The 23,671-nt window shown below is 45.5% G+C and overlaps 2 protein-coding genes and 1 pseudogene across 4 annotated transcripts; all 3 read left to right on the top strand.

Annotated features, from left to right (window-relative positions):
- The first annotated feature begins 845 nt into the window (after positions 1–845).
- Positions 846–8,925, top strand: LOC123059833 (transcriptional activator DEMETER). Of its 3 annotated transcripts, none has more exons than XR_006427607.1 (17): positions 846–1,002; positions 1,102–2,028; positions 2,640–2,730; positions 2,844–3,405; positions 4,172–4,251; positions 4,571–4,655; positions 4,748–4,833; positions 4,912–4,980; positions 5,070–5,106; positions 5,190–5,272; positions 5,853–6,290; positions 6,379–6,415; positions 6,524–6,595; positions 7,737–7,802; positions 7,908–8,012; positions 8,090–8,128; positions 8,496–8,925. XR_006427607.1 is itself a non-coding variant. In XM_044482348.1 (17 exons), the coding sequence occupies exons 1-17, from the start codon at positions 981–983 to the stop codon at positions 8,654–8,656; spliced, it is 2,970 nt and encodes a 989-aa protein (XP_044338283.1). In that variant the 5' UTR covers positions 846–980; the 3' UTR covers positions 8,657–8,925. The 3 variants fall into 3 exon arrangements, 2 of the variants coding, with proteins under 2 accessions (XP_044338283.1, XP_044338284.1); XM_044482348.1 differs by having other exon boundaries at positions 7,898–8,012; XM_044482349.1 differs by lacking the exons at positions 7,737–7,802; positions 7,908–8,012; positions 8,090–8,128; positions 8,496–8,925 and adding an exon at positions 7,255–7,725.
- LOC123056610 (E3 ubiquitin-protein ligase EL5-like) lies at positions 8,741–9,936 on the top strand (annotated as a pseudogene).
- A 954-nt stretch (positions 9,937–10,890) lies between these two features.
- On the top strand, positions 10,891–11,828 carry LOC123057551 (E3 ubiquitin-protein ligase EL5-like). The gene has a single exon (XM_044480497.1). The coding sequence runs from the start codon at positions 10,898–10,900 to the stop codon at positions 11,345–11,347; it is 450 nt and encodes a 149-aa protein (XP_044336432.1). The 5' UTR covers positions 10,891–10,897; the 3' UTR covers positions 11,348–11,828.
- Positions 11,829–23,671: the final 11,843 nt, after the last annotated feature.

Here is a 23,671-nt window from a genome sequence, read left to right on the forward strand (position 1 = left end):
GTACGCGAGAGAGAGTGTGGTTAGGCATCATTGAGTTGATTGATTTCGTCCTCCTTTGTATCCACCTCTGTAACTTCTTCTTCTTCTTCTTCTTACCCAAGTTCCCCTCCCTGAATTCAAAATATTTGTATCGAATCTCAAGTCCCTAGGTTCGCCTATTGCAAGGATATGACATTTTGCCACCTAGTAAAAAAAGGAGAACCGGGATTCCATCCCAAGTCTCCCGACTGGAGCTTGAAGTGCTAGTTAATGAGGTGGGTGAGTTGTGCATGAATATGTCACATTCACGCCTTGTAGCAAACAAGTTTCAAAAGCCAGCACGTCGTTCATTAGGAGTATACCTGACCATAGGCAGACCGGCCCAGACGGCCCGAGCCGAAAATCTTATGCCGGGCGGGCCTGATCATGCCATCGGGCTGGGCTCGGCCGTTGAAAATTGAGCCCGCCGTGCAGGCTGGGCTGGGCTCAGGCTTGTGGAAAAGAAGATTTTAGCCGTAGTCAGGTCGGGTCGACTAGGCCATGTCGGGTTTTTTCGGTCTTATGCCGAGCTTGGGACTGATTTATTAGAGCTGACGACCGGGCCGTGCTCGGGCCTGGGTTTAAGCACCCGGCTTTTTTTTGGCCCGGGCCGGCCCGGCCTAACATATGCCCAGGTATAATTGAGAGGATGTGTAAATCAGATGTTCGCCAGATATCTATTTTCAAAAGAATATGAAAAGTTTCCTTGATGAAAAAATGTGTATGACTAAGGTTTTGTATTGTGGGGCCATAGTCACAGAGTCTCAAAAATTATTCTTTTCACGAGAAGAGTCCTAGCAGGATTCTAACAGAAGGTAAGATTTTCAGTTATAAACTCTTTGTTTATTTAGGAGATTTTCTAGCAAAGCGGATATCCCATTGTCCCTGCTGCTGCCTTCCCAAGCTGCTCCTGCCTGCGCCGCAAGAGCGGAGCCGCCGCCCGCCCCGCCCCGCCGGCAACGATGGAGGCAAGACCAGATCTTGGTGAGTGCATGCTGCCTAATCCCTTCTTCTTCATCGAATCTGAGGTTTGGGGCCGTCAATCTCTGCGAATTTCTGATTCCACTGTCTCTGCTGGACCAGGGCCTGGACTGCTCATGCCGCCGGCGACCCCCGACAATGGCCGGCGGCCGCCGTTCGATTCCTCCACGGATGGCCCCTCCTCTTGCTCTGCTGCGGTCGCCCCCGCGTCGGCTGATTTGGGGGTGTTTGATAAGCACGGCTTCATCTACCTCAGGCCCCCCATTGGGGAACAGCCTCGATCTGTACCCGGCGCCACTGATGGCTGCGCAGCCACCGCGCAGACCTCCGATTCCTCCGACGAGATTGCGCCGCCAGGGGCTGGTTCCGCCACTGGCGCTGCCACTCCTATCCTCATCCCCACCCCGGAGAAAGAGGAGAGCACCCATTGGAGGCCAAGAAAGAAGTCCACCAAGGGGGTGCCTCGGCTGAAGGTGATGAAGGATAAACACCCCAAGCCCGCGCGCACCACGCCGGCCAAGCCTCACAAGACGCCGGCGAAAACAAAGGACGGCGGCGCTGGATCTGTTGGAGATGGCACTGATGATAAGCTATCGAAGCGCAAGTTAGACTTCGATCTGGAAGTCATTACGGGGAGTTTCGGCAGGGCCAAGCTGATGGCCAATCTGAGGCTCCTTGCAGAGGTTAACAATATTTCAAGTGGAACCAAGACGAAGAAAAAGAAAGCAAGTGGTGACTGGGCTGTCGTTCCTTACCAGAATGCTGCTCCGACTGATGCATCATGCTCTGCTTTGGTCCCATTTGGGGGTTTGGGTCCCCATGGAAATCACTCGAATCAAGTGCGGCCCAAGGTGCTAGGCCTCGATGTTGAGACATTGCGAGTGTGTGGCGTTCTGACCAAGTGGGAAGAGATTGACAGTGAAAGTTTCGAAGGGGTTGATATCGGCAGCGGGCCTGGATGGGCTAAAACTCGGCGGGATTATAAAAAGCTTGTGGATTCGTTTATTGCGACCATAAAGGATTTATTCGGTAATGATCCTGGCTCATTCTCTTCTCTCTGTCTTCATTTCTGCAGCGTGCAATAAGGAAAAGAAGATGACATATTAAGTGAAATGCACTTCCATGCCAAAGTGGAAAATAAATACATGAAAAGTAAGAAGCGTAGCATTGCCTTTGATAAAACCTGAAGCTTTTCTCACAAAGAATAAAAAACTTGAAGTTTTGAAAACTCCTACAGACATATCAGGTGAGTCAGGTCAGCCATTAGTCACATGATGTCTTCTGTGGAGAAACAATTTAATCGATAGTTTATTAGTGTCTATACATTGGGTAGTTCAATGGAGAAACAAAAATAATCTGGCATTAGGTATTTGATAGTGGCACTTGGTTCCAGTTTTTCTCTCATGCAGGCGAAAGCGTAGGACTTTGAACAATGTTGTACCTGTTGCTAATTAGTACCGAGTTCCAAAAAAAAACAGGTGAAAATGAATATTTCGTGATATATAATGAGCAGTATAGCCCTTGCATCCACAGTAAACATGTGGATGATGGATCAAATAAGTTTTTTTACAACCCTCTGCTTATATATGAAATACACAAGTTCACATTGGATTCTAAGTTTTGAACTGCTTTTGTGTCAGGTCCCAGAGAATATTCTCGATGGGGAGGATCCGTAATTGATTCTGTGGTTGGTACTTTCCTGACACAAAATGTTGCTGACCATTTATCAAGGTAATATAGTAGAGAATGTGGTCTTTGCTTGCATGCTTGTGCTGGCACTGATATACATTTTTTGAACATCATATGCACTTTTGATTACTAATTGTTTTTGTATGAACATACAGCAATGCTTTTATGATCCTGGCAGCAAAATTTCCTATGAATAAGAGGAAGGGTAATGCTGAAGAATGTTCATATGTACCTCCGTCAACAGTTGACATCAAAGAAAACTTGAATTTGACTAAAGCACCTGATGCTGGTGATTCTACCAATTCAGTTTTTACCAATCCCATTGATTGCGAGGAAGTTGGTTATGGTGAGGAGGTAAAAGGAAACTATGGTCAAGACTACAATACAATTATGGAGAAGTTCCTAGCTATTATAAAAGAGAAAGACATCTCTACTTGGGAGAAGGATGATCTTTTGAACTTAGTCAAGGATAAATCTGGAAAACCAATATGCACTGAAAACACCTTAAGAAAGTTCATAGCCACGCTGCGGGTGGAAGATACTGCTCACTGGGATAAGTTACGGGATGAAGCATATAGAAAAGGATATGATAACGGAAGCAAAACTAGAATAACTGACAAAGTAAACTGGGAAGCTGTACAGCAGGCCTCATTTGTTGACGTTGCAAAGTGCATTGCAGGCAGGGGACAACATTACCTTCTGGCATTGCGGATACAGGTATGTGATCACGGGATACACTGTCTTACTTAACTCTATAATACGGCCCCAACATTTCTGTACCAAGAATGTGTTTCTAAATACCTTCCTCCTGAAAAAAATGAATGTTCTCATCTTTTGTACTCCCTCCTATCCATAATAACTGTCGCAGTTTTGAACTAAGGTTGAACTAACCTTGGTTCAAAACTGTGACACTTATTTTGGATCGGAGGGAGTAACAAAATCTATGTAAGCAGACTTTCATATATTTTGTAGTGTCAAAAAACATCTTACATTATGGGACGGAGGGAGTAGTCAGTAATATGTTTGATTACCAAGTTGTTTGTTGTTCTGTAACATCTACTTTGGAATATTGAGATTTTCGGCTCGGCTAAGAAGAAAATGATGGAAGTATGAACTGTCAGCTACATTGGAATTCTTTATTTTCCATGCAATTAATGTATTGTCCGATTCACGCAATCACTACTTGTATAGTACTCCCTCCGTCCCATAATGTAAGACGTTTTTCACACTATTTTTAACAGCGGTTTTGAGTGAAACATCATTTTATTATTTGACTAATATCCATACTCCCATCACTAGTAACATATTTTGACCGAATCACGCAATCACTACTTGTATAGCATTTTTTTAACAGCAGTTTTGAGTGAACCATCATTTTATTATTTAACTAATATTCATATTCCCACCACTAGCAACATATTTCTTCAATTTTTGTTTTCTGCATTTTACGGAAGAGCTGAAAGTATTATTTGACCTTCTACAGGCATTTCTCACGCGCATAAAGAAAGATCATGGAAGCTTTGACCTGGATTGGCTTAGATGTCTACCACGAGAAAGCGCAAAGTATGGCCATATATTTCACAAAACATATGCTGCAGTTAGTTACATCACCATTTTAGTGTTCTTTGTTTTAATGGTGCTGAACTATCAAGAAATAGCTACATAACGATATTGTCCCTATTTTTAGATGTTCAATTTTCTTGCATTTATAAATAAATATAACCATGCAGCAATTTACTCTCAGAAACTTTAGTAGACTTGTGGTAGGGAACTGCTAGCAGGCTGGATAAAATAAGAAACTAATATTTGTTCAGAGCTACATAAAATCTGCATGCTCAGTGGAATTATATCACTCATATCTTGTTTTTTTTCTGGGCATTAGAAAATACCTACTCAGCATAAATGGACTTGGAGCTAAAAGTGTCGACTGCATACGTCTTTTGTCACTGGAGCATAAAGCATTCCCAGTAAGTTATTTTTTGTTTCTTAAAAACAAATCAAATCCTGTCAGGTGAATGCATTTTAAATCAAAGCTGTGATCGCACTCCACTCCTTCCAGGTTGATGTCAACGTAGCTCGCATAGTCACAAGGCTACAATGGGTTGAACTGCAATGCTGTTCTGAGGAGTTTCATTCGGTTGACCTGTAAGATTTTTTGCACCTGAATATGTGAATAACTATGATTGACAACCCTGTTCTTATGCCTACTTTCCTTTCTTGAAGATATCCACTCATGCAGGATGTGCAGAGTTACTTATGGCCTCGACTATGTACTATTGACAAAGAAAAATTGTAAGTCCTGATCATTCGAAATATATCGACATTCTTTTTGTAACTTCTAGATTTTAGTAGACACATCTGACGAATATGTAAAATAATAGGTATGAACTACACTGTCTCATGATAACTTTTGGAAAGGTATTTGCTATCACAAAAGTGATTAATAAAATTTATGATAGTTTAGCTACAAATGTTTTATGGTGGATGCTTCCATTATGCAGGTAATTTGCACAAAAGTAGATCCAAATTGCAATGCCTGCCCATTCCGTGGGGACTGCAGGTACTACAAAAGTAAACTTACCAGGTATGTTCACATGTTGCAAAGTTATTTACTTGAGCTTATTTCAGCAACACACCGAGATATTTTTATTATGGTACGTAGTGAACTCTTGCAACCACAACAACTAAGCCTTTAGTCCCAATCAAGTTGGGGTAGGCTAGAGCTGAAATCCTTAAGATCTTGAAACCAACTCATGGTTCTGGCACGTGGATACTAACTCGCACCCCTGTCCATGGCTAGTTCTTTGGTGATATTCCAGTCCTTCAGATCCCTGTTTGCGGACTCCTCCCATGTCAAGTTTTGTCTACCATTTTTTGCGGATGTTGTTTAAATTTGAGTAGCTGCCATTGAACTAGGTAGTATTGTGACATAGGTGTTTATGTAGCTAACTATTATTGATATTCAAGTGCTATGTCTTTAACAAAGGATTGGCAATTACTCGTCAAGTAAAACCTTTTAGAAGGTGAAATATACAAATATGAGTACTCATATAAGATTTGTATCTTTCTTGTAGAGACGATATTTGCATGGTGAACTTTTTATTTCATTGATTTGGACTAATTTTAGAGTGAAGCACGGAACAATAACATTTGCTTGTTATCAGACCATTACTTCCTCCTGCAGAGGAGCATGCGCGTGGTGGTGAAGAGAAAACAAGTATGGTTACTTCTGCAAGACTGTTGTCAAGTGGTAGCTGCATGCCAAGTCCGCAAGTGTGTCATCATCAAATCGAAGAAAGCAGGAGTGCTGGCAGACAACCCTCCCGTAGCTGTGAGCCCATTATTGAGGTGCCACCAAGTCCCGAATATGAATATGAAGCACTTGATGAGCAAGAATATCCCAATGAAGATGATCTTGTTGATATTGAAGATATTATGTCAGGAGTACACTACGACATTGAAATAAATCTGTGTTCAAACAAGCCTATGGTGAGTAATTGCTCTTGGACACCAAATCGTGGAAAAGATTTGGTGTTGAGCAATTCACAACATACAAGCAGAAAATTGAAACACATAGGGCGTCTTAGGACAGAGCACCTTGCGTACGTATAACATACTTTCCTGATATATTGAGATTTTGTCCTGAGAAATCAGCAGCACCGCACTAAGATTACATGCTTGCTATTACAGGTTTGTGCTCCCAGACGATCATTTATACTTGGATGAGGTATGTTTTATGCCATGACGATGCCTTAACTTTGTACTACAATTATGAGGATGTTTTACTTTACAATGACATGGACTAATAATTTTGACTGAATTTTGCGTCTTCCAGTTTGAAAAACGAGTTCCAGAAGATCCATCTCCTTATCTCCTGGTTCGTCATGGCAATAAAGGCACAATTCTTGTGAGTAACCACTTGCTCAGAGTGTACTTTACTTCTGTAAAATATTATGTAAACTTGATGTAAAACCACGACAAGAATTATGGAAAGGAGGGAGTATTATTTTTCTCAAGGAACAAGAGAGAGAGAGAGAGTCAAAAGTAAGTCAATAGATTAGGAGCATTGAGGTATGCAACTATGCATGAAGCAAAGTTGATACAACTAGCTAGAAATTATCTAAATCTTCCAATTCAGCTACTTTGCTGATCTTTAAGGGGCAATTCATAGTATATGATTCGGTTAGCTTTTGATGACGGTGACCAAAAAGTTATCCAAGTTGGAACCTACAGTTAACCAATTTTTGTTCTGTTTGTGTTACCATCCACCTTTATTAACAGAAGGCTGGGTAAATTCAATTGTCGAGATCTGTAAGAAACTAAAACGAGAGGTTCAGTCAGTTCAAATTATTTAGTTTCGTTACTTCCGTGCATCAACCATCTCATACTAAAAGCCGAGGAAAGGTGGGAAATATACAAATCACTCTCTCCAGCCCCAAGAGGTGGAACAAAAGTGGGCTAATTATTATTATTATTTTGAAATTTTGCCCAATTGTGTTGGCTCTAATACTTTATTGAGTTCTATGGATTATCAAGTTTTCTTAGAGATGCATATATTGGACACAGCTAATTCCTGTTCAACTGCACTGCACGGTCACTTCTTACAACCTCCAACACTGTTGGAAGGGGCCTGTCGGAACAGTCGCCGCGGCCGATGCTGCGACCCACCGGCCAGCATTGCTCCAACTACCGGCTTCCCAGCCCATGGCGATCCAAATGTAGCACAATCTGAAATTCACTGCAACCTCTAATAAATTCTTGTCAGGCTTCTTTTTTGGCGTTTGTATGAACTTATCGACAACCCTCATTATCTGAGAACAATGTTTTTTGCACTGTTATATTGTACTATTAAGGTATGCTCACTTTATAATGATTGTCATGTGGATTAATTTGGTTGTAATTATATGCGTCTCCCTGTGCCCTGCACCATGTAATTACAGTGCTTAGATTTGGCCCGAATCAGACCTATGATATGAACCCTCCAGCAGATATTACAATGAGTAAACAAATTATCCTTATTTTTGATTGGTGCATACATGAACAAGCAGATACCCTGTCGAACAGCATCCAGAGGAAACTTTCCGTTGAACGGTACCTACTTTCAGGATCATGAGGTACGCAGACTCTGCTTGTTCTTGCGCTGTTAATTTCTGACAATCCTAGACCAAATTGTCTAGAGGCTAACTTTGTCAACTAAACCCCGTTATAGGTCTTTGCAGATGACTCGTCTAGCCGTCTTCCAATAGATATCGATGAACTTTTTCTTGAGGGACTGGAGAAGTGCATTGTATATTTTGGCTCATCAATACACTCTATTACTAAAGGTAGCTTACCATTGAACTGTAAATGTGTGGAAATGTTACTGTTGAGTGATATTAACTGGCGTACTAATCAATCTCAGGTCAAACAAGACAAGACATTGAAGACTGCTACAAGAAAGGTAAAGAGTGCTTGCCATTTTCTTCTCTTCTTCGTTAGTTTATTTGTCACTGATGGGCTAAGGATCTTCGGATATTGAAAAGGATGGACACTTTTGCTCTCATAAAATGCCTAACATGGACCATTGTGAGAAAAAAAAATCCTGCAAAAGCACAAGTGAAATGAGCGCCCCACTGACAGTTTTGGGGATGAAAGTTGCTCTGCAGAAGTAAAGAAGCTGAGATGCGAGACAGTATAAATTTGCTAATAGACTAGCTTTGAAAGATCATTTGTGAATCACCCGCTACCCACAAATTAAGCTGCGATGCGATAGGTGACGCTTTTTCCTCATGCGATCGTATTTCATACTGTGCCGTGATCTCTTGCAGGATATGTGTGCATAAGAGGATTTGACCGGCGGACGAGATCCCCGAGGCGACTATGTGCCGCATTACATTCCATCAATGAAAAGAAAGAGGACAGCAGCAAACAGAAGGAAGGCGTGGGGCTGGGGAAGAGTAACGAGCAGAAGGCGCCTTCGACAAATTAGATTAGATGTTACTCCCTCCGTCCCAAAATTCTTGTCTTAGATTTGTCTAAATACGGATGTATCAAGTCGGAGTACCTGACACCGATGGTAGCTGGGGCGAAGCTAATGTGGTTAGTGTAGTTGTCTGCTTGTCTTTAGTATAGGGCTAGTTAGAAATGTAGCTAGATGGAAGGGTTAGAGCGATTGCAGATGTAGATCATGATTTGTATTTTTATTAGGAAGAGTAAATAATGGTGAGCCCTTGCCAGTCATATATTATCTGTTTTCTCTGCCTTTGTATCTCCTTCCTTCATACTGCAAAACAAATCGAAGTTGTTGAAACCGTTTATCTTCATGTTTGTCTGCAAATTTATCTTACTTGCCCCTTTCCAAATTACTTGAAGTTCTAGCTTTGTCCCAAGTTAAAATTATTCAAATCTCGCAAGTCTAGGTTTAATAGCCTTGTTCCAAACGAGGCATTCACGCACCATAATTATTAATCACCTAGCTTAAATGAAAATTTGAGTCTTGGAAGCATTCTCAAGCAAGGGATTAACGTTTCACCAAACGGCCATCTTCTTGCTGTTCATGACGTTGGCCCTCGCGCTCATCTTCCTCCACCACCACTACTTAAGCACCGACGCGGCGGCGCCCAGCGGTCGTCGTCGGGCGTGCGCGCGGAGCGCCCAGGCGGCGGCCCCGCCTCCCAGGGGCGTCAACCCGGAGCTGCTGCGGTCGCTGCCGGTCACGGTGTACCGCGGAAGACGTCGGAGTCGGATTGATGGACTGCGCGGTGTGCCTGGCCGGGCTCGACGACGGAGAGGACGCGAGGTTCCTGCCCGGGTGCGGCCACGGGTTCCACGCCCAGTGCGTCTGACAGGTGGCTGCCGTCCCACACCACCTGCCCGCTCTGCCGGGTCACCGTCGTCAGCAGGCCCGAGGCTTCGACGTCGACGGGTCTCCCTCCCGTACCGCCGGAGCCGGCCAACTACGCAGCGAACCTGCCGGCGAGTGTGCTGCTCGGGGTCTCAGACCAGGCCACGCTCCGCGCGGTGACTGTGGCCACCGACGGAGCGCTGGTGATCGACGTTCCGGAGTCAATGATGGTGGCGGCGACTCCGTGCGACGCGTCCAAGTCTCCGGGCGTGGCCGGCCTGAGGTCGGTGAAGAGGCTGTGGAGCTTCGGGAGGCAAGGGCCGTCGGGCTCCACCACACCCTGCGCTGGCGGCAGCGGAACGGCAGACGTAGAGCGGGGCATTGGCATCACCTGTGCAACCCCGAGATCCCCGGTGCAGCGTTAGGAATTGACACCGGCCAGATATCAGCTCGATCCAATGCCCAAGCTATGTACATATTTACACATGGAGGTATAGGACATAGCCACATAGACATTCTTTTGAACATTACTACTCAAATAGCTACGATGATTTTGAGGCGACTGGCTTGCCATGTCGCTGAGTTGATCTTCCGGGTGGCTACCTATTCCGGATCATCCATCTCCGGTAGCTTCTTGTACGGGTCCATGCGGCGGCGGTGTTGAAAAGGACGGGAATTGGGGTGGAGAACGGTGGGACGATTGCGGAGAGGGTGAAGAAAGGGGGCAAGGGGGCGAGTGCCCAGAAAACAGTGCGGGCCACTCCAATGCGCGGTCCACCTCTATTTTGGATTGGTCGGGGATGTCGGAGTCTTATGTGGCAGGTGTCCGGATTCTCGCAAAGCCCTTGTTTTGTTTCCGGTTTATTGAAAAACTTTCACCTGAACTGGTCTAGGATAAATACTGGACTGCACTGGATCACTTACAACGTCCGGACAACTCAGTCCAGATGTTTGTGAACGATTTAGGGGGTCATGCTGGAATGTGATGCTGCCGGTTTGCACCACGGGGGCGGGGATCTCCGGCGTCTTCCTCAAGATGAGTGGACTGGTCACGGTTCTGAATGAATCATACGCCAGTTGCAGCTTGGAAACTTGGACGAGCGAGGACCGGACCTCCTATGGAGAGGGCGACGTGCGGTAAAAACCTGCGAGCTCCCTGTTGCATGGACTGTTGACCCGTCGTCACGCATACGGATTGCTCCACTCGGACTGTTGACCCGTCGTCATGCGCGCGCCGGTTCCAGCTTCTTTCTCCCCTCTTTCATCCATCCATGTCAACGACGCTCCCTCCCTGTCCCTCCGGGTCCGCATCCGCATGCATACATATACGAGTGACCTGGGGATGGAACGGACCGCATCTTCACTCACCCAGCCCACACGCATGTCATGGACCCGTTCCACGGCATGCTCATCGCGGCGGCCATCCTCGTGCTCTTCCTCATCTTCGTCGCCTTCCCGCTCAGCTTCTTCCTCCGCTACTACTTCAGCACCGGCGTCCCTGAGGTGCCCGCGCCGAGGGGCGTCGGCCCGGAGCTGCTGGGCTCGCTGCCGGTCACGGTGTACCGCACGGCGGACCACGTCGGGGTGGTGGAGTGCGCGGTGTGCCTGGCCGGGCTCCAGGACGGGGAGCAGGCGAGGTTCCTGCCCTGCTGCGGCCACGGGTTCCACGCCGGGTGCATCGGCGTGTGGCTGGCGTCCCGCTCCACCTGCCCGCTCTGCCGGGTCACCGTCGTCGGCAAGCTTCCGGACGCGCTTACATCGACGAGTCTCCCTCCCACACCGCAGGAGCCCGCGAATTACGCCGGGAACCTGCCGGCGAGTGTGCTGAACTGCTGATGCTCGGGGTTTCAGACCAGGCCACGCGCCGCGCGGTGACCGTGACCTCTGATGAAGAGGCCGCTTCGCCCTTGCAACGGCAGCGGTGCCGGTGATTGATATTCCGGGGTCAAGTCAAGGATGGTGGCGCGACGAGTCCAAGTCTCCGGGCATGTTCAAGAGGCTGTGGAGCTTCGATCGGGAGGCAAGAACCGTCGGCGTCCACTACGGCTTGCTCCGGCAGCAGTGGCATCGGAACAGGCAGCAGATGTAGAGCGGGTACCATCACCTGTGCTGTGCATGCAACCCCGAGAGCTCCGGTGTAGGTGAAGCATAGAGCCGGAATTGTCGCCGGATGTGCCGCCCAGAGATCAACTCCAATGCCGGAAAAAAAATTATATGAGACCAGGTCTCACGGTTAGCAGGATGCTTTGTGATTTATGAATGTCATGTGTCATCCATTAGAATGGGTCTCGCGTGAGACCTAGTCTCATAGAATTCTTTTCCCTCCAATGCTCAAGCTCTGCACATTTTTGCATGCTGGTATATATGGGACATAGATATTCTTTTAAAGATTCAGTAACAGATATATACGCTATTCTCTGATAGATACTCGCCTAAGCAGCAAATTTGTAGAAGTTATTCTTCCAGCCCAAGAATTAGTAGTTCCATGCGTGTGTATGATCGTTTTACTCACTGGCCTTCTAGACCCTCTCACGTCATTTTTGGGACACGTCGCCTAGCGGCGGCAGTCATTTTCCAACGGCTCTGCTATGTGGAGGAATTTGATTTACCAACCAGCTGGCTCGAGCTCGGCATATGTGGCTAGGTGGTGGAGTATTTCGGATTCCTTTTATCTCATTATCCATGAATTTCGGAATCTATCTAATGTGTTCCATCAATGTTTTTATCTTCTATAAATGAAATGTTTTCAAAGTAATTTTTACAACAATTCCGCAAAGAGTCAGATATCTTTTTTTTATTTAAATCATATTTGTTCAATTGTTTTAGTGGCATTTGAAAATTATTTTTACTTAACTTCTAAATTATTTCAGTAGTTTGAATTGGTCCAAAGAAGTGTTGTTGGCACATTTCTAGAATGGACCTCGGATGTTACGACAAGCGCAACCAACAATCCATCTTGATAGTCTGACATATTTGCAATAAGACCTCATATTTCATCCAAGTCAAAACATCGTAATGAAACTGCAATGAGAAATGGAGTACGTGTTGCATTTGATTATATATAAGGTTTATTTTGCAAAATGTGCTCGTATCTCAGTCTTGTCCATCATTTCCACATCCAAGGGACAAAAATCATGGGGTGCATGAGTGCGCAGATTTGTCATTTCACTTAATATATTCTCCCCAACCTCGAGCTAATCTAAGGTTGTTATAGAGGCCTTGGAGAGTGTGTTCGATGCTATTTTGTATCTACCACGCCCTCTCGCGTGTCCATTTGAATCGAAACGGACTGAAACATCGGCCCAACGTACGGATGCACACCCAAATCACGTCTGCTTGATGTCCGTCTGCACGCATTTTCCCTCTAAATTTGCATCCGATTTGCGTCCACGCGGACACGAGGCCTGCGCGCCCTCTTCGTGTTCGCCTTGGCCTCGCGTGTCGGCCGCCCAACCACCAGCGCGGTTGTATTCAATGCGACCGGCCCACCTTGGGCCCGCATGGCAGCAGCTGGAACCCTTGAGAGTCCACGTCATTTTAAATTGCAAGCGTGCGAGGGGCCGACCCTATCCACTTCTCTTTCCCCACTCCCACCACATTGGGCCACACGTGCCTCCTCGCCGGTCGACAAAAACCCTAGTGCCCATGGCCGACTTCTTCAACAAGGGCAAGGGCAAGGCCAAGCACAATCCTAAGGCCAGCTGTAGGATCGAAAGTATGTCTAGAGGGGGGGTGATTAGACTACTTGACCAAATAAAAACTTAGCCTTTTCCCAATTTTAGTTCTTGGCAGATTTTAGCTATTGTAGGACAAGTCAAGCAATCATCACACAATTCAAGCAAGCATGCAAAGAGTATATTGGCAGCGGAAAGTAAAGCATGCAACTTGCAAGAATGTAAAGGAAAGGGTTTGGAGAATTCAAACGCAATTGGAGACACAGATGTTTTTCCCGTGGTTCGGATAGGTGGTGCTATCCTACATCCACGTTGATGGAGACTTCAACCCACAAAGGGTAACGGTTGCGCGAGTCCACGAAGGGCTCCACCCACGAAGGGTAACGGTTGCGCGAGTCCACGAAGGGCTCCACCCACGAAGAGTCCACGAAGAAGCAACCACCCACAAAGGGTCCACGAAGAAGCAACCTTGTCTATCCCACCATGGCCATCGCCCACAAAGGACTTGCCTCACTAGCGGTAGATCTTCACGAAGTAGGCGATCTCCTTGCCCTTACAAACTCCTTGGTTCAACTCCACAATCTTTTCGGAGGCTCCCAAGTGACACCTAGCCAATCTAGGAGACACCACTCTCCAAGAAGTAACAAATGGTGTGTAGGTAATGAACTCCTTGCTCTTGTGCTTCAAATGATAGTCTCCCCAACACTCAACTCTCTCTCATGGGATTTGGATCTGGTGGAAAGAAGATTTGAGTGGAAAGCAACTTGGGGAAGGCTAGAGATCAAGATTCATATGGTAGGAATGGAATATCTTGGCCTCAACACATGAGTAGGTAGTTCTCTCTCAGAAATAGGATGCTGGAAGTGTAGGCTTAGTCTGATGGCTCTCTCCGCGAATGAAGAGGAGGTGGAGGGGTATATATAGCCTCCACACAAAATCCAACCGTTACACACAGTTTTCCAATCTCGGTGGGACCGAATCAACAAACTCGGTCGGACCGAAAAGGTAAACCTAGTGACCGTTAGAGATTTTCGTTGGGACTGATATGCAACTCGGTAGGACCGATATGGTTAAGGTTTGGGCATAACGTAATCTCGGTGAGACCGATTACACAAACTCGGTGGGACCGATTTTGGTAATAAGCTAACCAGAGAGTTGGTCAGGCAAACTCGGTGGGACCGATTTGCTCTTTCGGTGAGACCGAAAAGTTACAAAAAGGAAACACTGAATTTACATTGCAATCTCGATGGGACCGATTCGCTCTTTCGGTGAGACCGAAAAGTTACGAAAGGGAAACAGAGAGTTTGCAATCCCATCTCGGTGAGATCGAGATCCCTATCGGTAGAACCGATTTGCTAGGGTTTGGTAGTGGCTTATGACAAGTGAAACTCGGTGGCGCCGGATAGAAAGAATATGTAGGACCGAGTTTGGCTTAGGGTTTAGGTCATATGTGGATATGGGAAAGTAGTTGAGGGTTTTGGAGCATATCACTAAGCACATGAAGCAAGAGGCTCATTAAGCAACACCTCATCCCTCCTTGATAGTATTGGCTTTTCCTAAAGACTCAATGTGATCTTGGATCACTAAAATATAAAATGAAGAGTCTTGAGCTTTTGAGCTTGAGCCAATCCTTTGTCCCTAGCATTTTGAGGGTTCCACTTTCACCATCCATGTCATGCCAATCATTGAGCTTTCCTAAAATAATCATCTTGGAATAGCATTAGCTCAATGAGCTATTAATTGTTATGAATTACCAAAACCACCTAGGGATAGTTGCACTTTCAATCTCCCCCTTTTTGGTAATTGATGACAACATATAGATCAAAGCTTCGACAAATGATAATAAGCATGAAATATATCATCGCTTTGAGAAGTATGTGATAAGTAAGAGCTCCCCCTAAATTTGTGCATATTTAAAATTTGCTTTGGACTGCAAATGCACAAGGAGTTAGAGTCATGGGTTACTCTTCCATGTGATATACACCTTGGTGGAGCGCTTAAAATGATAAGAATGAAATACATGCACTCATCACCAAGAATAGTGAATGATCACATAAGATAGATAAGATAATAGCATTAAGCAAACATTAAGTGTAGCTTATGATCAAACACATGATCATCAATGTCTCACAAGCATAGTATCTCAAGCACTCAAAAGCAAACAAAGTTCGAAAAACCACCAAATAAAGCAAGAGAGAATAAAAGCAACACTCTCTCTCGAAGCCTATGATCTATACATTTTTCTCCTCCTTTGGCAACAAGTTACCAAAAAGTTCCTAGAAAATGCATAGTGCTAGATCGACGCTCAGGCTTGATCTTCAGGTGGTGGTGGAGTCCGGATCACTCCAAGAACGAAGCCTTCTGTAGACGTGGTTGGAGTTGAGGCTGAAGTGGATGCTGGAGCTGGTGGAACTGAGGCTGTAGCTGGTGCAAAAGTGGTGGCTCTGGGGTCAGCAACTGGCACTGCAGACGACCTCGGACCTCGTGGCACTCTGGCAAAGGCATTAGTTGTAGTCCTGCCTCTCCTCTCCTGCATGTCATCCTGGAGCTGCGCCACTGCAGTCTGAATCTCTGTCACCTTGACATCCAAGTCATAGAACTTTTGTTCCATGATTCTCTCTAGGCTTGCCTGGATCTGAGTTAGGGTGGCTAGTCGTTTCTAAATCCGCAGGGTGGACGCAATTAGGTAACCAAGCTGCTCTTGTTTGGTTTTCAGGAAGTATTCAGATGCCTCCTCTTGAGTAGGCATCTTGGCAGCTTTCTCCTTCCTTGCCTTCTCCTTCTTTGCTTGTGCTTGTGCAGACGATGGTTCATTCTCAGTCATCACAACTTGATTGTCCTCAAAATCTAGACGGATGGGCAGGTGTTCCTTGTCCAATAAGTATATGCCTGTGCCCATCTTGGAGTTAATGAGCTCCTGAATCTGTGGGGCATATCCACAACTCCTCTTGTGATCTGCTGCAGTCCTCTTGATTGTCTCTACTATGAGGCTCATGACTTTGAATTTCTGAGGTACATCAAATACATGAAGCAAATTGATTGCATGGCCTCTGATCATCTTGTGATCACCTGACTTGGGCAACAGAGTGTGCCTAAGGATCCAATTAATAGTTGGCAGCCCTGACAGAAGATAATGTACTGAGCCAAATTTGAAAGTGTCAAGTGCTTCATTTGGAATTTCCTTGTACATATTGGACATAGAGTTGTGGTCCATCTTCTTCTTGGCATAGATATCCAAGTCATCCTCATGCTCCTCTGGGGCATTGATGAGTTTTGCCCACTCAGCAACAGTAGATTGGTACCTCGTACCTTCAGACATCCAAGTTATCCTACCATCTGGACAAAAATGTGTTGTGGAGTAGAATTGCATAATGAGTTCCTCGTTCCACTTTGTGAGCTTCTGCCCAACAAAGTCTGCTACTCCACAAGCATTGAAGCTGTTATAGACTCCTGGGTAGTGTTCTTCATTGTCCTTGATGTATTGCCAGTCAGCCCATCTCATATCACAGACTATTGACTTCTTATCAAGCAACACTGTCTCATAGAAGTCCTGCTGTTCCTTGCTGTGAAATCTGTAGTCAACAGCAGTCCTCCTCCTTGAAGCATACGGATCTGCTTCTCTCCACTTCCTCAGCCCCGAGTCTCTCCTGAGCTTCATATCCTCAGCCACAGGATGAGCATCGTTGTGGTCTGGGATCTTGGGCTTGAGTTTTCTGAGTACTTGCTCTTCATCATCTTCTTCTGCAGCTTCGGGCATTGGGGCCTTGTTCTTCTCAGTAGCAGGTGTGCTCCTTGTATTTCTCTTTGGTGCAGACTTGGGCTTGGAGGCAGCTTTGGGTGCTTCTTTGGGCTTAGATGTGGCAGCCCCTGTCCTGATAGCATCACCCATAAGCTTAGGTGCCTTAGGTGCTGGTGCAGCAACCTCTTCTTCTTCCTCTTCTTCCATGATGGAAGCCTTTCCAAGCACTCTGGCTACGGTTTTATTCACCCTTTCCTTCCTTTTCTTGCCTTCAGCAGCAACTAGCTCTATGGGAGTGGGCTTCTCAGAAATCTTGGTTGAAGCTCTGGCCTTTGGCATAGGCTGCCTGCCTGCTGGCCTTTTGATCTTTAAGCCTGGCTTTGTGCCCTGTGTTGGCTCAACTCTCTTTGATGTGGCTTTCTCTTCTGCCACGTAATCTTCATCCTCAGAATCTGAAGTTCTCTTCTTTCTCTGTCTGGTGGAAGCTTTAGGCAGATTGCTAGGGGTGCTCCTGCTGCCTTCATCTGAAGAACTTGAGGGACTAGTGCCCTCACTCATCTGCACTTGCTCTTCTGACATGTTCTGGCTATCACTTTGGTCTGACATGATGAACAAGCTGACTGCTGACCCTGTGAATAGTTTATAGATGAGGTAAAATAGATGAGCATCACAAAATGCAGAGATTTTTGCAAAAGAATGACCCAAAAACTTAGTTTTAGTTTCCCACAGAAATCATCTCGGATCTACCGATTTTTAAACTCGGTGATACCGAAGCAGTTTTGGAACCTAAACTAGTGAACTCGGTCAGACCGAGTCACAGTTCGGTGGCACCGAGACTGCTAGGGTTTCACAGAGTTCCAAAATCGGTCACACCGATAAGTAATTCTCGGTCAGACCGAGTCTCACTTGTGCAATGGCATAAGCCAAATCGGTGGGACCGAGTTTTTCAACTCGGTGGGTCTGAGATGGTTTCGGCGGAAACCTAACCCTAAAATTTTCGAATCAAAACTAATCTACGAACGCATTGACTGGATAGGAGTGTTTCAATCGTGGCAAGAATCATTAAGAAAACAATGTGCTAGGAATCGGACGGGGAATAGCACTGTGATCGAGTCCATACCCTAATTCGGCGGAGACTCGCTACGGCGGCAACGGCGGGGTTGAATTCCGTTGACGGCGATGGAGACCAGCGACTGGAGGCGGCTGGCGGCGAGGAGACGATCTGGAGACCACGTTGGCAGAGCAGGCTATCGCGCGGGCGAAGGGGTTCAGAGAAATTTCCAAATTTTTGCCTGTGACTATATATAGCCCGACCCCGTCGGTGTGACCAAGTGGAACAACTCGGTGGCACTGAGATGTAAAACTGTGTACAGTTGTTGCAACTCGGTGTGACCAAAAGGTTCAAATCGGTTGCACCGAGATCAAAAACCTAGATCAACTTAATGATCTCGGTAGGACCGAAAGTGGGGTATCGGTCAGACCGAGAGTCATAAAGAGGTTTTGGAAGTTTAAGTCTATGACGAATTGGGGACTCCGAGCTCTCCTCACACAGAGTGGTTCGAATCTGACTTGATCAAATTTTGTGATGTAGCATGAATAGAGTTTGAGATGAGAAAAGCATAGATAGCTAGAGGAGGTTCTTAGGCATTCTTGTCCATCCACTTGGCAAAAGGAAATAAAACCGAACAATCAAAACAACAAGTGGATGTCCTCGAATGAGTAAAATATGCAACCAGCATGCTCACACAATAAGATGGCAAATGAAATATGTGACAAGGCATGCACAACCAATTCTAGCATCTACCAAGCAATTTGCGATGACAAGGTCATCTATATATGAGTATATTGACTTAGGAGTCAAGTGAGAACACTTGATCATAGGTCATACTCATCGTTTAAGCTCAAGTGGGGTTACCACTTTTACATAAAGCATTGTTGTGTTCACATCTTTAGAGTTGCTTTAGCTCAAGTCTTAGAGTAAAGCTCCCCCTAGATGTGATATCCCCCCTTAGAGGGATGAACTAACCTCGGGTTTTGTCGATGATGACTTCATGTAGATGTTGAAGATGTGGATGCTCAATGTTGATGTAGATCACTTGGAGCTATCCATTTGAGTGAATTGCACTTTCAATACCTACATGGGTTAGTCCCACAAGGAACAAACAAGGATATCCATAGACATAGAGTGATGCACACACAAGATGATGTCCATGAAAACTTTTAGGTTACCTTGTCCCTTGTCTTACCAACAAGAGGGTTTGTGACTCCTTGAACTAGTGCAAGATGTGGAAGTTGATTGCACTTGTTCTTGCCAAAATGATAAGAGTGAAGTATATTGGCGGAGTCACCCTCAAGAACTCTCTAGTTCTTCTTCTTTTGGATCCACACCATCTTGATGGGAATCCTTGGAGTTGTAGTCGTACTTGATGAAGTGGAACTTGAAGTAGTCTTGGGAATCCACTTGACTAAGGTCTTAGGAGCTTCTTCAAATGCATCAATCTCCTCTTGAAGCTTGTCCTTGCCTTTTTGCTTGTAGTCTTGTGATGGAAGATCATCTTGAGCTTGTGTCCCCTTGAAAGAAGTATCATACTTCTCTTGTTGAGGAACAAACTTTGTCTTGGGGTATTGATCTTCTTCCCACTCAATTCCATTGGCATTGAACTTTCGTTCAAAACCAACACCTTGATTCTTCCGGTGCATTCCTTGCTTGCGCACAATTTCCTCGAATTGCTTACTCCTGGCAAGGCTTTTGTACACTCCTTTCTCTATAATTCCCTTCAATAAGCTATTTTCTTACTCAAGTGTAACTTGGCTAAGAGAATCATTAGTGGAATCAAGAGAACTACTAGAAGCAACAATATTGGATTTAGCATGATCATTGTTACTGCTAGAGGAAGAATCTTTCTTGTTCTTGTTACTAGACTTGACTTGAGGCATGTAAGTGGATAAGAGTAAACGCTTGGCAATATAAGAAGAACTTTTCTTGCGGAGATCATCATTGATTGCTTTTAAGAACTCATGCTCTTGCTCAAGATTGAGCTTTTCAAAGCGTAATTTCTCATGAGCTATTAAAAGTTCTCGATGATCTTCGAAGATAGTTTCATGAGCTAACTTAAGAGTGTTTAGTTCTTTAGTTAGAGCCTCAATCTTCTCCTTATCATTGTCATTCGTTTTATCTTGATTAGCATGATTAATTGACGTTTCATCATAGTATTCATCACTAGAGTTGTCAACAAGCAAATCATCACCTAACAAGTCATCTTCATCACTATTGAAATCAACATACTCGGGGTGTGTTACCTTAGGACCTTTGGCCATGAAGCATCTTCCAATTCCTTCATTTGGTGAGTCAAATATGTCGTAGGAGTTGGTTGACACAAGTGCTAGACTGGCAACACCTTCATCTTGAGTATCTTCGGAGTCGGAGTGATAACTTCTCTCGGAGTGGGTGTCGGAGTCGGAGTCGGATACCCATTCACCAACATGAGCTTGATGTCTTTGTTTTGTGTAGCTCCTTGATGATTTTTTCTTCCTTTCCGAATCCTTGCTTCTCCGTGAGTATCTTCGTTCATAACGATCATCTCTACTCCTTCTCTCTCTTGGTGGTGATTCTTTGCTTCTTCTTTTTGGAGAATCTTCTCTTCTCTTGTAGGGAGTCGTACACTCATTGGAATAGTGTCCGGGTCTTCCACAACTGTAGCAGTTTCGCTCTCGACTAGAAGATCTTTTGTCATTGTAGGACCTTGACTTGAAGCTTCTATCTTTGCTTCTACTCTTGTAGAACTTGTTGAAGTTCTTCACCATTAAGCTCAATTCTTCATTGAAGTTTTGTTTCTCACTTGATGATGTAGGGGTTTCACATGAGGCTTTGTAGGCACCACTTGATTTGTTGTGAAGTTCCTCTTTATCCTTAAGTGACATCTCATGAGCAACAATTCTTCCAATCACCTCCGTTGGCTTGAGATCTTTGTAATTGGGCATCATTTGGATCAATGTGCATACGGTATCATATTTTCCATCCAAGGCTCTTAGAATCTTCTTGATGATGAATCTATCGGTCATCTCTTCACTTCCTAAACCGGCAATCTCATTTGTGATGAGAGCAAGCCTAGAGTATATTTCAGCGACACCTTCACCATCCTTCATTTTGAACTTGTCAAGTGGACTTTGAAGCACATCCAACTTGGATTCCTTGACGGAGTCGGTACCTTCGTGCATATCAATCAAAGTGTCCCAAATTTCCTTTGCATTCTCAAGACGGCTGATTTTGTTGAATTCTTCGGGGCACAATCCGTTGAAGAGAATATCACAAGCTTGAGCATTGTATTGCAACATCTTCAACTCATCCGTGGTTGCTTCACGGTTTGGTTCTTTCCCATCAAAGAAGTCACCTTGCAAACCAACACACACAATAGCCCAAACGACGGGGTTATGTCCAAGAATATGCATTTTCATTTTATGCTTCCAACTAGCAAAATTAGTACCATCAAAGTAAGGACCTCTACGGTGATAATTTCCCTCGCTAGACGCCATACTCTCCTAGGTTGTGAAACCAAGGCTATGACCACCAAAAGCTATGGAGATCAAAGCAAATGGAGACCAAAGCTCTGATACCACTTGTAGCATCGAAAGTATGTCTAGAGGGGGGGGGGGTGATTAGACTACTTAACCAAATAAAAACTTAGCCTTTTCCCAATTTTAGTTCTTGGCAGATTTTAGCTATTGTAGGACAAGTCAAGCAATCATCACACAATTCAAGCAAGCATGCAAAGAGTATATTGCCAGCGGAAAGTAAAGCATGCAACTTGCAAGAATGTAAAGGGAAGGGTTTGGAGAATTCAAACGCAATTGGAGACACGGATGTTTTTCCCGTGGTTCAGATAGGTGGTGCTATCCTACATCCACGTTGATGGAGACTTCAACCCACAAAGGGTAACGGTTGCGCGAGTCCACGAAGGGCTCCACCCACGAAGGGTAACGGTTGCGCGAGTCCACGAAGGGCTCCACCCATGAAGGGTCCACGAAGAAGCAACCACCCACAAAGGGTCCACGAAGAAGCAACCTTGTCTATCCCACCATGGCATCGCCCACAAAGGACTTGCCTCACTAGCGATAGATCTTCACGAAGTAGGCGATCTCCTTGCCCTTACAAACCCTTGGTTCAACTCCACAATCTTGTCGGAGGCTCCCAAGTGACACCTAGCCAATCTAGGAGACACCACTCTCCAAGAAGTAACAAATGGTGTGTAGGTAATGAACTCCTTGCTCTTGTGCTTCAAATGATAGTCTCCCCAACACTCAACTCTCTCTCATGGGATTTGGATCTGGTGGGAAGAAGATTTGAGTGGAAAGCAACTTGGGGAAGGCTAGAGATCAAGATTCATATGGTAGGAATGGAATATCTTGGCCTCAACACATGAGTAGGTAGTTCTCTCTCAGAAATAGGATGCTGGAAGTGTAGGCTTAGTCTGATGGCTCTCTCCACGAATGAAGAGGAGGTGGAGGGGTATATATAGCCTCCACACAAAATCCAACCGTTACACACAGTTTTCCAATCTCGGTGGGACCGAAAAGGTAAACCTAGTGACCATTAGAGATTTTTGGTGGGACTGACATGTAACTCGGTAGGACCGATATGGTTAGGGTTTGGGCATAACGTAATCTCGGTGAGACCGATTACACAAACTCGGTGGGACCGATTTTGGTAATAAGCTAACCAGAGAGTTGGTCAGGCAAACTCGGTGGGACCGATTTGCTCTTTCGGTGAGACCGAAAAGTTACAAAAAGGAAACACTGAATTTACATTGCAATCTCGGTGGGACCAATTCGCTCTTTCGGTGAGACCGAAAAGTTACGAAAGGGAAACAGAGAGTTTGCAATCCCATCTCGGTGAGACCGAGATCCCTATCGGTAGAACCGATTTGCTAGGGTTTGGCAGTGGCTTGTGACAAGTGAAACGCGGTGGCGCCGGGTAGAAAGAATCTGTAGGACCGAGTTTGGCTTAGGGTTTAGGTCATATGTGGATATGGGAAAGTAGTTGAGGGTTTTGGAGCATATCACTAAGCACATGAAGCAAGAGGCTCATTAAGCAACACCTCATCCCTCCTTGATAGTATTGGCTTTTCCTAAAGACTCAATGTGATCTTGGATCACTAAAATATAAAATGAAGAGTCTTGAGCTTTTGAGCTTGAGCCAATCCTTTGTCCTTAGCATTTTGAGGGTTCCACTTTCACCATCCATGCCATGCCAATCATTGAGCTTTCCTGAAATAATCATCTTGGAATAGCATTAGCTCAATGAGCTATATGTTGTTATGAATTACCAAAACCACCTAGGGATAGTTGCACTTTCACCAGCTCATCGCGCGGCCCGCCCAAGTTCACGTAATCACGTTGGTGCCAGTGAGGGGGGGGGGGAGGGAGGCTCGCCGGCCACACGATCGGTTGTACTTCCCGATGCACCACGCAGTACCACTGGGAGTACCGTGTTCCACTGCCATGGCCGGACGTGAATCTTCCCCACGGCTACCGCATCCAGGTGCCGGCCATGCCGCAGTCCGAGCGGGCCATGCAGAGGAGATCCACAAGCGGCGTGCTCTCCTCGCACTGGAGCAACACTGCGACCAGGAGTATGCGGCAGACTCCCCATACTGGGATGTCTGGTTTGCCACGGAGCACGGAATGCGCCGTCTAGGTCGAGCACGAAGCAAGAGGACGAGGAGGCGGAGGCAGAGTACCAGACCGCTC

This window comes from Triticum aestivum, chromosome 3A (assembly GCF_018294505.1).
Source record: "Triticum aestivum cultivar Chinese Spring chromosome 3A, IWGSC CS RefSeq v2.1, whole genome shotgun sequence".
In the NCBI taxonomy this organism is placed as follows: Eukaryota; Viridiplantae; Streptophyta; class Magnoliopsida; order Poales; family Poaceae; genus Triticum; species Triticum aestivum.

Excerpts from the sequence above, each read along its gene's own strand:
- LOC123059833 (XM_044482348.1), top strand. The coding sequence starts at position 981 with ATGGAGGCAAGACCAGATCTTG. Across the intron at positions 5,273-5,852 it reads TACAAAAGTAAACTTACCAG|ACCATTACTTCCTCCTGCAG; the intron begins GTATGTTCACAT and ends GCTTGTTATCAG. Across the intron at positions 7,803-7,897 it reads CCTACTTTCAGGATCATGAG|GTCTTTGCAGATGACTCGTC; the intron begins GTACGCAGACTC and ends ACCCCGTTATAG.
- LOC123057551 (XM_044480497.1), top strand. The coding sequence starts at position 10,898 with ATGGACCCGTTCCACGGCATGCTCATCGCGGCGGCCATCCTCGTGCTC.